Here is an 18,417-nt window from a genome sequence, read left to right on the forward strand (position 1 = left end):
AGAAAATACGTGATAAATATATTGACTTTCAAATATCTGAGGGATGACTTGCAGACCATAATTCAAGCAAGAAATTTAATATATATTTTCATGATTTAAAAACTCACTTTTGCTAAAATTTCATCCTACATATATTTAGCATAGAGTGGCCTCCTTTGATACTCAAAAATTTAATCACATCTCCTATTCCTAAGAAATCATTAGATAGAACCAACTTTGTACCAGTTTTTAAAAAAGGCTATATTCCCAGAAAGAAACGAATTACATAAAGTAGGTCAAACAGCGAAGGTCAAGATTTTCTAAATTCTTAATGATCAGGTACAATACAATTTAAATATATTTATTAAAAATACATTTCCAGAAAGTCTAACACATATACCTATTTATGCACAAACTTGGTAAGTATAAAGCAGATATAGAGATTCATGGATTATCTCACAAACTGAGTTATGTATATTTTTATTTTCCCCTCCTCTATCTAAAAGGACTCTATGAGTTGATTACTTAAGCTGTTTTCCTTAAAAACTTTACTCAAAATACCTGCTCTAAATTAATGTATTTTAAGGTTGAATTAATTTTCTGCTGTAGCTACAATAAAGAATATCTAAAATTTAAAATGTTCCTTTTTATTTCACTTCTAGACTAAGATGAAATAGATGCACTTCTCCCTATTTTTCTCAAGAAGTACAGCTAAAAGACCTGGACATTACCTTTAAAACAAATGTAAGAAGACTGCAAAGGGGGACAAGAAAGCAGACCACCTGGGGACTTGAGGAACCAAGGAATGACACAGCAGCAAATTTTTTGAGTTTTCTTTTAGCCTCCTATATCCCAAACTGGGTACTGGAATGACCAGCAACCAGGAAATGCCAATGGGCACAAACACAAACAGCCCCAAGAAAAGCTATCCCTCTCCACCCAAAGGTCCACAAAAGGGGCAACCTAGCAGAACAGATAACTGGTAGATAATAAGTGCTCTATGAGAGCCAAACCCCACGGAGAAAAAAATATGATCCCATCTCCAGCTCTATGAGCAAAGGCCAAAAGGCTAAACCCAGACTTCTACCCTCACCCAGCAGGGACATAGAAACTAAACAGTGTGCCTGCCTTGGAGTTCAATTTGGCTATAAGACCTCCTAGTACACTTTTCTATCACTTATTTAGCCAAGGTGATAAAATAGTCCCTAAGTTAGTTTACTCTTTTTTCCACATAGTATAAAAAGGAGAGAGGTCCTTTTTGGTACTGAAGTAAAATCACCTAAAAAATGTTTTCTTGAGACGTACTGTTTCCAGAAAAAGGAAAGTATTTTTAAACTGAATATTAGTTTTGAAGACTCAAGTTGTTACTCTTAGATTACCACTATTAATAGTAAAAGCAATAAAACAACAATGATAATGTCACTAGGCGTTTATATTGGTTTTCACTATGGAAAGCTCGAAGTGTTGTATACCAGGTGTTAGATGGTCTCTCAGGTATGTTATTGTTCCCATTAACAGATTGAGAAACTGAATTTGCAAAGGTATCTGTCTCACTAACGGGCCCAGAATAAGTCACTCAATGCAGAGAGAAGAAAACACAAAGTTCCAGTAATCAGTACTAAACCTTCCAATAAGCACCCTAATTCCAAGTATGGGGCTATAAATGTGGCTGTACACAATGTAATTAGCCCTTGGGCAGCAGGGTGCATTATATTAGTGAATTCATTCATTCATTCAAGAGTATTAATTGAGCCCACATTACATGCCAAGTATTGCTCTAGGCACTGGAAAGTTCCCAATCCCATGGAGCTTACACTCTGGTGAGGGTAAAAGAACAAATAAACAAATCAAAATAAATAACAATTGCTATGAGGAGGGGGGGAAAAAAGCAAAGAAAGGGGGCTAGGGAATGTTGAGCATGTACACAGGTTCTTATTTTCTATAGCACAGTCAAGGAAAGCTTCCACAAGAAGGTAGCATTTGAGCAACTTTCTAAAGGAAACTAGGGTTCACTGAGAGTTGTTAAAAAGTATAATTTTCAAAAAGTTAAAATGTGACTCATATAAATATAAATGAAACACATCAAAGACTTATACTACTCTTTATTAATAAAAGAATCATTTATGTTAACAGAAGGAATCAGATGTTAAGACTGGTTCAAAGAGCATTTATTTGAATAGGCATACGAATAGAAAATTTAAATAACGGAGTGTTAGACCAAGCAAGACTGCTAGTTGGAGATAATGTCTAATGAATGTCCTACAGGGCAATAAACACTATTCTTTGAAATTCTAACAGATATTATTTGCACCTCTTCTGCGAAAAAAATTAATTAACGTGTCATGTCAATACAACTGAGACTTTTAATCAATAGTAAACAGTGAGTCACATTCACAGTGAGTACTACATTCTTTTAAATAATCCTTGAGTAGGTCTAGTAAGTAATGCCCTCATAGGACACTGAAAGAACATACTGTTCACCCTTTTCTTTGTTTTCAAGTTTTACATTTTTTAAACAAAGCCATGCAGGTATCTGCAGGAAGAGCATTCCAGTCAGAGAAACTGAATGAATCACAAACTGTTTCCCTCCACTCACCACTCCAACAGGCAAGGAATGCCCTCAGTAACAGACTCACACATTCACCTGGACCTTATTAGGAATTCAGTGTAAGTAAATAGCTGGGGGCGAACTGGAAAAGTTGGAGAAGCCAGAAGATTTACACTGAAAGGAGAATGATAATTGAGGTTGGGAAATGATTTGACTCACATTTTTAAAGAACACTGCTCCACCTGCTGAAATAAAGACTCATTAAGGGAGAAGAGCACGGGGAGAAGCTAGAAGGCCACTTAGGAGACTATTAAAATGATCTAGGCAAATAAACAAGTAAATACATAGTTTGTCAGATGTAAAAAGTGCTATGGAGAAAAATAAAGCAGAATATGGGAAGGCTGGTAGGGGATATCAGCATTGTTTGGAAAGGTCTCCCTTGATAAGGTGATATTTGCACGGAGACCTGAATGATATAAAAAAGTAAACAATGCAGAAAATTGAGGGACGAGTGCTCTAGACAAAGGGATAAAGCAAAACGATTGAAGAGAAAGAGTCAGGGAAAAGACAGGGAGAAGGGACACAAAAAAATGGAGGGCCTTGCAAACCATTTTAAGGACTTACTTGACTTTTAGTTTGGGTGAGGTGAGAAGCCATTGAAGGTTTCCGAGCAGAGAAATGACATGAGCAGCTTTAACTATTAAACAGATCACAGTGGCTGCCATGTGGAGAATGGTCTGTAAGTGGGCAATGACAGAAGCAAAAAGATTAGAATAGAAGATACTTCAGTATTCCAAGGGAGAAATAAGGATGGCCTAGAATAGGTTGGCAGCAGTGACCATAATGACAAACAGTCGAAACCTGGATATTTTGGAGGTAGAGCCAACAGGTTTTGCTTAAGGAACAGACATGGGATAAGCACAAAAAGGAATAAGTGTGGGTTTCAGCTTTAGCAACTAGAAAGACAGAACTGCTATTTCCTGGGATGGGGAAGACTGCAGAAGAAACAAGTTTGTTAAGGAAACAAGACGAGGAGACGTTGATTACAAACAATTTGTGAAAAAGGTTAAATATCTCAGTTTGGTGTTTATACGATTCTAAGCTCTTTCCAAATGCAATCACAATAAGAAAAATTGGAATGTCTAATTTCCAAATTGAGAAAATCATCAGAAACAGAATATTTTTCGCCAGACTGAGTCTCATACAGCTAACCTGCATGGCTTCTCAGAGATTCGTACTGTTCAAAATGGCATTTATCATTAATTGCACACGTTAGTATTTTACATATTTAAGCAAGTATCTGCTGCTTCATTCATAAAGCATTCATTGAGCACTTTTTGAAGTTATATTACATGCTTCATCAAAAGGCCTACATATTAAATTTATAATTCACTGTTTTTACCTGAAGTTCTTTGTATCTATCTTGAAAAGAAATGGCCTCTTGCTCTTTTTCTTTAAGGAAATCTTTTTCCAAGACACTATGTTTTTCCATCAATGATTCCACATCCTAAAAGAAAAAAAATCCAAGCATAAATTTTGTAATATTTAAAGGCATAAAATATATTCAGTTTTTTCAATGAACATATTAGAAAATATTTGGTAAGGAAAGAACCCACCGGAAGTATGGTTTTCAAAGTCCAACAATATTATAAAACGTATGCTTCACTCTCATTCCCAGACCAATATCAAACACTGATATAACACTAACACTGCTATAACACTAAAATTATTCATGCTAATAAATAAATAAAAGCATCTAAACTAATTGTAAACAACACTCTACCTCTACCTATACTTTCTATAAGTTTGCTAAGGTCTTTTTATAGAGATATTTGTAGGAAACAGAAATGAGAACACATAAATAATTTACTAAAATAGCTGTATGTCTAAGTCATCTTGTCAAATATCCCATCATGTCTGACTTCTCATAGGGACAAATGAATATTACAAATCTTCTAACCTACATAAGAAATACAATACTACCTGCTTTCAAAGTAAATAAAAATAAACCAGAAGGAAAGCATTCATTAGTGGAAAAAAAAATCTAGTAAAAGACGTTCATATTTTTAAAAGTACACCTTTAAAACTAGAAATTTCTTATCAAAGACTTTCGTAAGTGATAAGCTTGTATGACTGATTTAAACCTACAGCCAAAGAGCATAATAGCTTTTCCACTGCTGAATTTTTAATCAGAAGTTGGGATTATATCATATTTCCAGTATATGCAATTCAAACATTTATTTTTTAGGCAAATGTAAATATACCTTTTTAATTCTCTGTTTTTCTTCTTCAGAGACTTTGAGTTTCATCTCCAGACTTGAAATTTTCTGCTGAAGCTGTATGTTTGATACATTGGCTCCAGGATCCTCAGAATCATCCACAAGAGCAATTGTTCCATTACTTTTCTCCTCAGTTAAACCCAACGGAAAAAGTGAGATATCCAGATGAGTGTGTGTTGATTGCTGAATCTAAACCACATTAAAAAAAAAACAAAAAAACAAACAAACACAAGAGGGGAAAGTTTACACTGCACCAAGAAGGAAAACATCCAAAGGGCACCAGAAACCACATTTGGAAATTAAGTTGTAGCAAAGGTTCTGAAATTATTTCACCCTTTAAGTAAATCAACAGAAAACCTCAAACTGTTACAACAACCTAATCTTCGCAATAAGAAACAAAATTTTCTGTAAACTTCAGAGTTTAAAGCATTTATTATTTTCCAAGCAAAGCACTAAAAACTTAAAACTTTTTCTTGAGAGTGTATAATAAGTATAGACACATCTGATACCAGTTCTTAAATTTACACACACACTCAGAATTTGTTTATATACTAAGCTATAAATCAGATTTTAAGATTTATCAATAACCACTAATTGATCATCACTTTCTAGTAAAGATAACGGGTGACTCAAGATTGTATACAGCACTTTGGAAATATGGAATAACTCCAGCATCTAGCACAAGGCCTGAATCGATAAATATTTGAATGAATAAACGCTATGACCGCTGTGTTTTTGGTTTTACTCTAAAATTGAAATGAATACTCTAATACTTGAAAACATATGGTAAGCTTCCCTGAAAAGAGAAATAGTTTTTTTGTAATTATTTTCCTTTTTGAAGTTCACGATCTGCAATGCAAAACTAAGTCAACTTTAATAAAACATATTTGGTTTTCAAACCGTGATTTGGTAACTAACACTACTTAAATACCTTACAATTGTGCCACAAAACAAACATATTATTCAGTTTTTAGAATTCTAGATATTAACCTCAAAGTTAGAGTATCTACAGGAGGAAAAACAAAAAAAGGAAATCAGGAGAGCTTCAATTAAATCAGTATGCAATTTTTTTAAGTAGGCAAAGTTCCTATAAAAATATGCTTGTCGTTACCTGTGCTTTAGGAAAAGTTTGACTGACAATGCTGTTGTCTGCATGTGTATTCTCTGGTGATGAAATGATGGGCTCAGAAGAGAGGCAGCCAACCGAAGGAGAAGTGTGGTCATGGTCCAATACAATCTCAGGAGAGGCTGGAGAAAGATGGACTCCAGATACTAAAGGAAAACAAACAAAACAAAACAAAAAAAAGATCATTAAAGGGAAAATAAAGAACAGGTTGAAGGGAAGAAAGAGAGTAGAGGGAGGGAAAGAAAAAGGGGTAAGGAAAGTAAAAGCAATGAGATAGAAAATGAGGATCCTATGACTATTTTTCAGGGATTTTTACTGAGATCTAAAACTAGTGTTTCTAAATTGAACAGGAAATTTCCATGTGAGACCTAAGCAAACAAAACAACTTAATAATGTCTTAATGCCTACATACTAACACATTACCATAAGGGGTGCATTTGCAACTCAGAGAAATTATTCAAATATATTATTTACCTATTCAGTTAGTTAAGAAAAAGCACTAGCATGCCTACCAGTGCCAAACACAGGCACTAGGTACTGAGGAGACAGCAGTGAGCAGAACATGCGTCCATGTACTCAGTGACCCTATGACCCAGGAGGCAAGTCAAATGAATTACTTATTACAATAAAGCGAGCTAAGGGGAAGAACAATGACGTTAAAATAGCTAATCCACTGTCTCTGTGTTAATTTCTTCTTTTACAACAGCAAAAGATTTTTCATGTTAAAGTCAATTTTAGTTTGTTTCCACAGACAAATAATGTTGAAATGCAACTCTGTAATTAGTTTCACAACAAAATATTATTAGATTGTGATGAGGGTTCAAATACAAAGGTCACGAAAGGAAAGCCAATTCCAAACATGAAATAAGACAAAAATATTGATGATGGCAAAATAAACAGATTATATTACTTTATTTTCAAACGTTCTTTCTAAAAATTCAAATGCATTTGTATTGTGTGTTTTAAAGTTTAAGAAGAGTAACTAAATCATTTTTAACAGTAATTCATTTATACGTTTTGACTTTCTAAATTATAAAGACCTTTATTCCACATTGGCATCAGTAGCAATGTCAGCGAAGTTCTACCATAAATTCTGGAAGGCAGCTCACAATGGAAATTGCATTTTTCCCTGAAGAAAGACATTTATAAGGTCATTAGGTATTAACAAACTAAGGAATGTATCAATTTTTTATTGGTACCATATAGGATTATTTAATTATCTTATGTACACTTTCATTGTGTAGCAGTATCGTGTTTTACAAATACTATGTGCCATCCTGGATAAGGTATTGTAGCTTCTCCCACAAGCATTTCACTATCTTAACTAAAATAGAGAAAACTGGAATTTCAACCCATGTTTGTACTTTATATATCTTTTTCAGAAATTTTTGCTAAACTTCACTATTCTATGTGCTAACAGATTTCCCTAAAATGTCAAAATATTCTAACTTCTAATTCTAAATTACAATTATACCAAAAATATTACTAATTAATTTTTAAAGGAATGAAAATAAGTACTATAGTATAGTGAAGAGGAATACAGCCTTATGATTACGAGCACAGACTCTGAAATCATATTGCCAAAGCAAGCGTACAAGATCTGGCAAGTTTACTTAACTTCCTTCAGTTTCCTCATCTGTAAAACTGGCATAGAGGTGCTGATGAGGTTTTAAATGACTAAAATATGTAAAGCTTTTAGCATTGTGCTGAAATTATTTTCATCATTATTTCAGAGATTGTTAAGATTTGTTGGACAAGTATGTTTTACTTCCAGGCATAAAGGGTATGTGTGACTATGATCCTATGTTCAAGAAACTCTTAAAAATATCATTCTGATCCACCACCTGAACATTTTAACATCTCTTTATGTTATTCACATTTATAGCCATAATCTAAGACAAGATGTCATGTTGTCATGAGTTAAATTCTCATTCTGTAACATTACATGTTCAAGTATGCCATATTAGGAAAAGAAAGAGGGAAAGAGTCTAGAATAAAGGAAGGAAGGGAGAGAAAGAGAAAGGAAAGGAAAGAGATAAATAAGGGGAAGGAAAAGGGAGAGGTTGAGGGAGGAAAGTAGGGATGGGAGGAGGCACCCTCACCCTCACACTTCCCACTAGTTACCACTATCATACTTTCCCTTCGTAACCAAATTTCTTGCCTCCATCTGCTTCTTCCTCACCCAACCCTCATCATGCCACTAGACCCAATTTTTATGATATTAATTTTCCTTTCAGGTATTATTAAGTCAAATGAACACTTCTTATTTTATCTTCCTTTAGTTCTCCATAGCGCATAATACTAATGACTCTCCCTTTTCCTTGAAACTCTTCCCTTGGTACCTATAAGCCACTATATCCTAAATTCCTCCTAACATTTTAACTTTTTTTTTCTTGTTTCCTTTCCAGGCTCTTTTCCACTCGTTCTTTAATTTCATTGTTTCCTACACCCTCTGATCTTCTCAGTGTTCACATTATTCTTACCACTTTCAGAACCCATTATTTAAATTACCACCTATAAGATAATGACACCAAAATTCACATTTCTAGCACAAACCACTCTACAGACCTCCAGATCCATATGCTCACCTAACTACCAGACAGTCCATTTAGCTGTCTAGTACATTCATCAGACTTACCCATCATCTTAGATAAACCTGCTTTGCTTCATGTTAACGGTATCTCAATGAACTATTTGTCCAAGCCAGAAATGATACCACCAAGTGCCAACTTCACTCCAGTCACACTGTGCTACTTACTGTTCCCTGATTATGCCATACTGTTCAGTACCTCTGTGACCTCACAATATTACTGCCTAAGTAAAAGCCATAGCTGTGGAATCAGAAATGGATTCAAATTTGAACAATAACAACTTACTTGTTATGCAGCAAATTACACAAACCCCTCTAAGCCACAGTTTTCTCTTCTGAAAGTGGTGAAATAATACCAACAAACTTTTCCAGGAATCTTTTCACCTACTCCGTTACCCATCCAACCACAATACAATTTTACTTTTCCACTGTCAAGATATTACAGATTTCTAAGAAATAATAATGAAAACATTACATATCTATGGGATACATTTAAAGCAGTTTAGAAAAAAAAATCTAGATCCTTGAACACTTCAATCAATTTAAAAAATGAATTAAATTTCCATCTCATAAACTAAAATACGAATAACACAGAAAACTTTAAAAGCACATTAAAAAAATAGTAAAGATAATGCAGATGTCAAAGATTAAGGGAAAAAAAGCAGATCTAATTAATCAAAATCCTGAATTTCTAAGAAAATCAAATAAAACGGTAGTTAGTTTATTAACAATAAAAGGAGAAAAGTACAAATAGATAAATTAAGTGACAAGGGTAACATAAAAATTAAAACAGAAGAATTTTTTAAAATCATAAATCCTCTACAGACGTCTAAGTAAATAGGTTTAAAAAAATCTAGATAAAATGGGCAATGCTCCACAGAAACATAGTTTATAAAAGTTGATTGGATTAAAGTTAAAATATTCTTTAAAAATATATAACTTCCTTGGGAAAAAATAAAATTATGAGGCAACTACCCTATAGATAAAGCATTTCAAGAGGATTTCTAACAAAAATTCAAAAAAATGAATAATCCCAATGCTCTAAAATTATTACAGAGCATTGAAAATGAAGGGAAACTTCATTAGCATTACATAACATGAACATAACATTGATAGCTAAGCCTGATAAAGACAATACAAAAACAGAACAACTAAAGATTTTTAGAGTATTGCTTAAAAATAATTAGATAAAAGTTCTAAATAAAATATTAGTAAACAAAATCTAACACCATATTGAGAAAATGATATGCAATGAATGAGTCAGATTTGTTCCAGGAATGCAAGGTTGGCTTACTATTAGGGAATTCATTAATATAACATTCCATATTAATAGACTTAAAGAGAAAAACAGCATAACTAGCTCTAAGACTGAAAATGCTTTTGATAAAAATCAAACACCTGTATCTGTTAAAGAAAAAAAAAACTCAGAAAAATAGAAATTGATGCATACTTTCTTAAGATAAAACATATAGACCTCAGTCCTAAAGTCAGCATGTTAATTAATGTTAATTAATTTCTATAGGTGTTTCCTCTAAGATCAGGAATAAGATAAGGATGCCTACTATCTCCATATCACTTAACACTGCACTCACTAAAGCAATGTGGTTAGACAAGAGAAATTAAATGGAAGAGTAAAAATAAGAAAAGGAGGAAAACTACACCTCATGTTCCTACTAACTCAAACAATAAACACATTCAGTAAAGTAGCAGGATATTAACTTAATGAACAGAAATCAATAGCATTCATATGTAAAAACAATAACTATTTAGAAGATATGATGGTAGCAAAAATATTATTTTCCATAGCAACAAAGAAGATAAAATACTTAAGAATAAATTTAGCAAGAAACATGAGGAAACCTTTAAAACATTTCTGAAAGACTCAATGGTAGACCTGAACAAAGGTAAAGACCCTTGTAATTGGATAGGGCAACTAAACATCATAAAGATGCCAATCCTCCCTTAGTTAATTTATAGGCCTAATAAAATCCCAATAAAAGTAAATAAGCTTTTTTTATAATGGAGCTAGACAAATGGACATTAAATATCGCATGGAAAAAGTAAAATGCAAAAACGTAAAAAAGAAAAAGTATAAGAAGGATACTCACCCCTCTTATTCAAATAAACTAAGCTATAGTAAAACATACTACTAACCTTATTAAGATATACTGTAATAAATTATGTTAAAACAAACAATAAACCCTTTATAATTAAAACAGTGTATTTATTTGGTGCAGCAATAAACAGATCAGAAGAGTATACCAGGAAGTCCAGAAGTAGAGCCATGTATACCTGAAACTTAAGTATATGACAAAAGTGGCATTTCAAATTACTGAGGCAAAGATGGGCTTGTTAATAAACAGTACCTTAACAACTGATTAGCCATTTGGAAAGATCTGAAATTAGACTCATATCTCACATTAATAACAAACCAAAAAAAAGCTACAACTGGATTAAAAAACAAGACCATATAAGTACTAAACAAAAATATGAGATCATGTAAGTACATTATCTTGGGTATAAGAAACGCCTTTCTAACTATGACTCAATTCCAGACACAGTAAAAGAAAAGACTGACAAATCTGACTACAGAATACATAAAAACATTTTGTCTGTCAAAAATTATCTTAAATAAAATCAAAAAACAACTGACAAACTAAAAAAAAAAAGATACGTTAATATATATCACAGATAAGGACTAATATTCCCAATATATAAAGAACATTTAAAACTTCGGGGGAAAAAGACTGAAAAATATGCCTATAGAATAACAGGCAAAAAATGTGAACAGACAATTCACCAAAAAGAAAATATAGAAATAGCCCTTAGATACATGAAAAGACACAGATGCATGCATCTACTTGTTTGTTATAAAGGAAACATAGGAAGGATGAAGCCAAAACTAGGGAGACTGACAGGTGGAGGAGAGGTAGAATGAAGTGGAAAGACAGAAGAAATGAATTGTGGGAAGTATCTCTTCTCTGAGTGTAGTTTTGTAATATGGTTCTGAGCTTTGGAACCACATTAATGTTTCACATACTCAATAAAATAAAACCAAGAGGCATGGGAATAGGAGAATCGAATCCTAAAATGGAATACATAGAACAGCAATTGAACCATATTTCAAATAAATAATATAATCACATTAACTAAGGAATGGGGGTGAAAGGTGAAGGGCAAGAACCAACCTAGGTTACTTTGGAACACAGTATTTTGGCTATATTGCCTCAGCAAAAGAACAAAAAGAACACTAAATAAATAATGAGAAGCAGAAGAGGAAAGGGAAGAAAAAAGGAGAGAATGAGGAGGGAAAGAATAAAGATAAAGCAAACATTATAAAATGTTAACATTTGAAGAAAGTGGATGAAGGGTACATAGGAATTATTTGTCTATTTCTTGTAGCTTTTGTGTAAATCAAAATAAAAAGTCAAGAGGAATGAGCAAAAAAGAAAAATAGAAAATAGAAAAGAAATCACTCATGAGGGGGAAAATAGCTTGTCTCAACAAAAGTCTCCCCTATGCAAAACTGCTGAATACAGACTTGGTATCACTGAAAACATGTATAAGAATACTCCTAGCAGGACTGTCCATAACAGCAAATAAGTGACAACAGCTGAATACCTGCTGACAGTCAAATGATTAAATGAGCTGTGGGAATATTAATAATATTCTAATTAATAAATTAGAATATTTTATGTCAGTGTAAGTAAAAGAAATATATGTATATGCAACAACATGGGTAAGTCCTGAAAACATAAATTTGGGTGAAAAAAAGAAAACTGCAGGTGTGGTTGCACAGTATTAACCCATTTTTATAAGGCACATAAACAAGCAAGACTCTTTAGAGATATATATATATACACACACATATACAACAAATTTTTTTTTTACAAAAGCAAGGAAGCTATAACAAAAATTTAAGCCAGAGGTTCCCTCTGGGGGAAAACACAGGGATAGGACAGAAGAGGATTATTAGAGTTGGTCATGTTCTAGTTCCTAAGTTAAATAGTAGATTCATGAGGCAAATTTTTACATATAACAAAAAAATAATTACACATGCTTAAAAATATAATTCTGAAGACCTCTTGTTTCATTGCCCTTCCTGGTTGTAGTACTCAAACCCCATGAGCTATACGATCCCACTGATCAAAATCTGCTCTGGGTAAATAAGAGAGGAAAAAAGTCTAATCCAAACTAAAGACTAATAGGGACCAACCAGTGTACTCAAAGAAATGATGCTTTTGTGAAAAGATGTCAAGAATCTGCAACAGACCAGTAAATATTAGATTTGGAGGTACAAGCCTTAATCATAACAAAACTTATTCCAGACATAAGGAAAGTTGAACCTAAAATGTCTGGAATTTACATGTACTTTCAACTTATGAGACATTAGTGAAATTTTCAGGAATTTTTTAAAATTTGATAATATAAAGGTTCACTGAACATATTATAATTCACATCCTATTTTAAAAATAAAATGAGAAAACGAATAAGTAGTGCTGTGAAAGAAAAGAGAACATATAAATGTATTACCCTCTAAATGGAAACTAGATTTTTCAGTTAAGCCTCTAAAGTTTTTCTCTATGCTAGAAGTCACACTATCCAATAACAGTAACTCACCCTAAAAAAAAAAAATTCACATTCATAAATATTGTCCACATATACATATCCTAAATATAATTTAGTAATAAAGATGGTATACATGTTTATACATGTTTGTTTAACATTGGGAACTTTTAAGCTTAATAATGAAAATTACAAATTCCAATATGTAAAATATAATTATCTTCTCATCTAGAAGAGAAGTTACAATTTTTAATGTTTCAAACTGCTACAGTATTCTTTGGTCTATTAAAAGTTGACTGGTGTCAGTCTATGCCCAAAATCTTTAAATTCAGAAGATCAAGCATACCCAACAGCACCAATTTCCATAAAAATTTAGCCAACGCTTTTTAAGAAGTAGAAATCTACAAAATTTTGTTTCTTTGCTTGCTTTTAGTCTTAAGCAAGTGTACAGACACAATTTGCTTCATTTCAAAGGTGAAACCCTTGGTTTTCTAAGACTTAGAGGATACAAGGTCATCATATGTTCCTTTAGAGCTATAAAGCTAACTAAAAGTACACTGAATGGCAGTTCTTCATCTCTAACTTTGTAATGGTAATTAGCATAGTCATTGGGCTTGTCATTTTTCACTGACAGACCTCTTCTAAAACACAAAAAAAGCACACTAAGTCAGAACACGACACAAGCAAAGAAGCACCAAGTTTCCAAATAGTATGCAATTTTTTTTCCAGTAATTCTGCCTGTGGTCAACTCTGCTTTGTTTACATAAGCATAATAACTCTTATAAAGTCTAAACAAGAAACAGGTGAAAATATCCATGTACTTTTAACTATACCCAAAGAAATCTGTTTATATCTGTTAATAGTTAATTCAACAGGAGAATACCAATACAGTGATAATGATTTTTACAACTTTTAACTTAGAAACTATTTTTGATGTTTAATTTCCATTTAAAGATTCTCTTACCTAGTCCAGGCTCCCTTTTTCAACATTCTTTCATTTATATGAAAAACAAAGAATATGTAAGAATTGAAGAAAATCTAAACAGTATATCTAAATATGAAGATCTGTTAGTAAATACAAAATAAATGGATGAATTTTTTTTTAACTGACAAAAAACAGGGTAAAAGTCACTGTTTAGAAAAGTATTACCTCTCTATAAGAAAGGTTCCCTATAGGAAATGCCCTTTGATTAATAATTTAATGGATAAATGTAATTTAATGGATTCAAGATCTATCTAGGATAGAGATTTAAAGAGAAATATATAATAGCTTTAAAAAGATTGAGGCAGGATCATAAGAAACAGAAATGGTCACATTATTAATAAAAGAGGGATCACATAATTGATTAAATTACCACCATTTTAGTTATTTTTAATTACCTTCCAGAGTATTCTACAAATAAAGGCTCCATCTCTACTTGAGTCTTTGAGGAATAACAGTGCTTCCCTAAGGGCTGTTTAGGCAACACTATATACCAAAAATTTTAGTGAGCAATTTTTAGAATTACAGAAATGACTAAAGAAACTATGTTTTAATTTCTAAAAGAAGCAGGTAAAGTCCTCATAATCCATTGCTAGCATGGTCAACAAAAAATCATATGATATAAATATAACTTTTGAACAGGAAAAGAAAAAATTGTGCTATTTAAATCACCACTGCTTCTTTATTATCATACCAGGAAGAAAATTCCACAGCACCCAAAAAAATAAATAAAAATAAAACCAGAAACTAACAAAATACAGACAGTATTGTATAATGAGTCTAATAAGTTTAAAGAATATGGAAGAAATATTTCAAAATCATATATCTTTAGGCCAAGTTACTATCTAAAATCTGAGATTTTCTTTTTTTTAATCTCTTGCTCATAGGCAAACATAGGCAAATTCTAAGGAATTTCCCAAGAGGAAGAAAAAAATGCTATCACAACTTAAGTTAAAGTAATATGTTAAAGTGATATGCTAAGGCAGTTTTTGGTTCCTCAGTCTATGTAAACTAGACTCTTATGACTTCTTTTAGATACCAAAAGCAAAGGCAACTAAAGCAAAAATAACCAAGAGGGACTACATCAAACTAAAACCTACTAAATGGGAGAAAACATTTGCAAATCATACATCTCAAAAGGGCTTAATATCTAAAATACATAAAGAACTCATATAACTCAACAGCAAAAAAAAAAAAAAAAAATCTGATTAAAAAAATGGGTAGAGGATCTGAATAGATATTTTTCCAATGAAGACATACAGATGGCCAATAGGCACAGTGGCCATCTGTATGTCCAAAAGGTGCTCAACATCACTAATCATTAAGGAAATGCAAATCAAAACCGTAATAAGATATCACCTGTTACAATGGTTATTATCAAAAATACAAGAAATAACAAGTGTTGGTGAGAATAGGAAGAAAAGTGGACCCTTGTGAACCATTGGTGGAAATGTAAATTGATGCAGACACTATGGAATACAGTATGGAAGTTTCTCAAAAAATTAAGAATAGAACTACTGTATGATCCAGCAATTCTACTTCTGGGTATTTACCCAAAGAAAACAAAAATATTAACTCAAAAAGATATATACACCCCATGTTCACTGCAGCATTATTTATAAAATCGAAGCTATGAAAACAAACTTAGTGTCCATCAATGGATGAATGGATAAAGAAAACATAATACATACACACACAATGGAATATTATTCAGCCATAAAAAAAGAAGGAAATCTTGTCATTTGCAACCACATGGATGGATCTTGAGGGCATTATACTAAGTGAAATTAGTCAGAGACAAATACCTTATGCTCTCACTTATATATGGAATCTAAAAACAAACAAATGAGCACATGGATAGAGAGAAGCAGAGGTCAGGGGTGGACAAAGTGGGTGAAGGGGTTCAAAAGGTACAAATTTCATGTTATAAAATAAATAATCATGGGGATATAATGTACGGCATTGTAACTATAGTTAATAATACTGTATGGTATATTTGAAAGTTGTTAAGAGAGTAGATCTTAAAGGTTCTCATCACAAGAAAAAAAAAGTGTAACTATGTATGATGATGTTAACTTGATTTTACTGTGATCACTTTTGCAATATATACAAATATTACATCATTATGTTATAAGCATGAAACTAATATAATGTTATATGTTAATTATACCTCAATAAAAAATAAAAAAGAAACTTAAAACTTTATTTTAAATCTCATTACAACATGATGAGACACCTAAGGGGAAAAAAGTGTTTGTGGTCTTTTTGGGACTGCTTTATTTATCTATTCACTCATTCAAAACACAATTATAGAGTACCGCTATATTCAAGACACTATGCAATGAAAGATACAACACAAATCCTTTGCATTGGAAAATTTACCCTGAGAATATCACATTGGTATTAAAATAATAAATAAATGAATCCTTAGTGGTTAAATATTTATAGTAAGACTTGCCATTGTTTGTAAAGTTGACATCACTGTTGGAACATCTCAAATATCAAATGATTAAAATAAAACACAAGTATGCTGCACATGCTAGGTGTTTAATAAACTAATCTATTCTAGAGAATTTATTTAGACATTTCTTGGAAATAGTGTATATTAATACGTAAATATAATAAAGAAAGATAATTTTCTAAGACAAAGGGTAAAATTTGACTCTCATAGAGATATAAAGTGAATACATGTGAAAGATTTCACTCTGCTCATACAATGAGGGAACCAGGCAAATGTTATAACCAGTTCAAAGGAAAAGTCAAAATAGCACAAATTGATGGGAGGTAGAAGAATGCTGAAATGAAATGCAACCAGAAGTGAAACTATTTTTTTCCAAAGAGGAGAAGGAAGTCAATCGAAATTCTACTAGACATAACAGAATTTACATGTCTATCAGTTAACTAAACATATAAAGAGCTGTAAAAATAAAATAGCCCAAAGACAATGGACAGGGCTAGAATCAGATAACCCTGAAACTTATGCTGAACGTAGACAATGGATAGTTTCACTAAAAAAACATTTTTCTTCTACATGACCAAAAGCAGGAGCTCAAGTTTCTGTTAAACTAAGTGAAATGAAGAAAGGGGAGAGAACTGTCATTGACTGCGTACATACTTAACTCCAGGTATTGTGCAAAATATTTTGTATGTGTCAACTGATTAGATCCTTAAAATAATAACCATTTTATAAATGAAGAGCCTAAGATCACAGGTTTAACTAGTATGTCCCTTACCTCACAGCTAGAAGATTTCCAGGATCAGAATTAATGTCAATATGCTTCCAAGGCTCAGTCTCTACTCCAAAACGATTAAAAATACAAGTTAAAATCATGTAGGGTTTGGGGTTTGTGTGTGTTTTCTAGTATGTAAACAAACAATGAAAACTACAAAACAAGAAAACAAAATATAGACCATCTAACAGTAAAAGTATAAAGTAAAAAAGAGAGAGATGAAAACTTCAAAACTTAAAAATTTAATAAAACTAATATCCTCAATGAAGTATATACTTACATGATACCAACAACAGAAGCTACTGTTCTGGCTATCATACATACAGTAATTTAACAATGCCAATTAAAAGAATAAAGTAAAACCAGCAGTCCTCAAATAAATTCTTAACTATATCCTACTGCCAAGGAAAAACAAAACTAATGAAATAGAACTAGTTTAAAGTCCACTTCTGCTCTTTGAGCTAATCAAATGGCCAAGGAGTTACAGTATGTGAATATTAGCAAAATGCAATTCACAATTATTTCTTCTTTCCTCTTTCTTTAAACCTTCACTATAAAGCTTGCCACAATTTCTTTTCTCTTTAAGCAATGGAGATTATTTTCTATTCTTTCTTCTATGTGTACTATTCTTTCTTCAATGGTAAATTTCTTCTTTTACTCTCTGAAAGATCTTCTACTATTCTTACTATTTTCTTTCTATATGCTCATGACACTCTTGCTACAAATCTTTTTAAACCGTATGTTAACACTTTTGAGTAATCATTATGTTTCTTGAAGTTAAAACAGTCTTTCTTTTCCTGTTATCTAAATCATAAAATAGAAATATCAATCTAAAATTTTTCGGAGCAACACACTGACAGGTTTCGGTAGAGCACGGCATAACTCCCATTTGCGAGAAGTTGGTTCAGCCTCCTAAGATGAAATAAATGGCCCCATAATAATTTTCAGAGTTTACACAAAATGAGTATCATTGTATACAAATGGAACTGTTCACTTTAGAGAGATTGGGGAGTATTTTCCCCACATTTAAGTCTGAAGCATCTGTACTATACCAAATAGCATAGTATATTTAAGTACTCCCATTAAAGTAATACAGCATCTACATGACTATGTGTAT

At 32.2% G+C, this 18,417-nt stretch overlaps 1 protein-coding gene across 7 annotated transcripts in view; it reads right to left on the bottom strand.

The window, feature by feature from the left end:
- CCDC91 (coiled-coil domain containing 91) overlaps positions 1–18,417 on the bottom strand; it is a 371,744-nt gene that overhangs the window by 236,618 nt on the left and 116,709 nt on the right. For all 7 annotated transcript variants that reach the window (XM_007175702.2, XM_057557084.1, XM_057557080.1 and 4 more), the window contains exons 4-6: positions 5,918–6,078; positions 4,792–4,995; positions 3,930–4,034 (exon numbers count right to left, since the gene is read on the bottom strand). In XM_007175702.2, the coding sequence (XP_007175764.1) occupies positions 3,930–4,034; positions 4,792–4,995; positions 5,918–6,078 (470 nt within the window). The remainder of the gene's footprint in view (positions 1–3,929; positions 4,035–4,791; positions 4,996–5,917; positions 6,079–18,417) is intronic.

This window comes from Balaenoptera acutorostrata, chromosome 11 (genome assembly GCF_949987535.1).
Source record: "Balaenoptera acutorostrata chromosome 11, mBalAcu1.1, whole genome shotgun sequence".
Taxonomy (NCBI): domain Eukaryota; kingdom Metazoa; phylum Chordata; class Mammalia; order Artiodactyla; family Balaenopteridae; genus Balaenoptera; species Balaenoptera acutorostrata.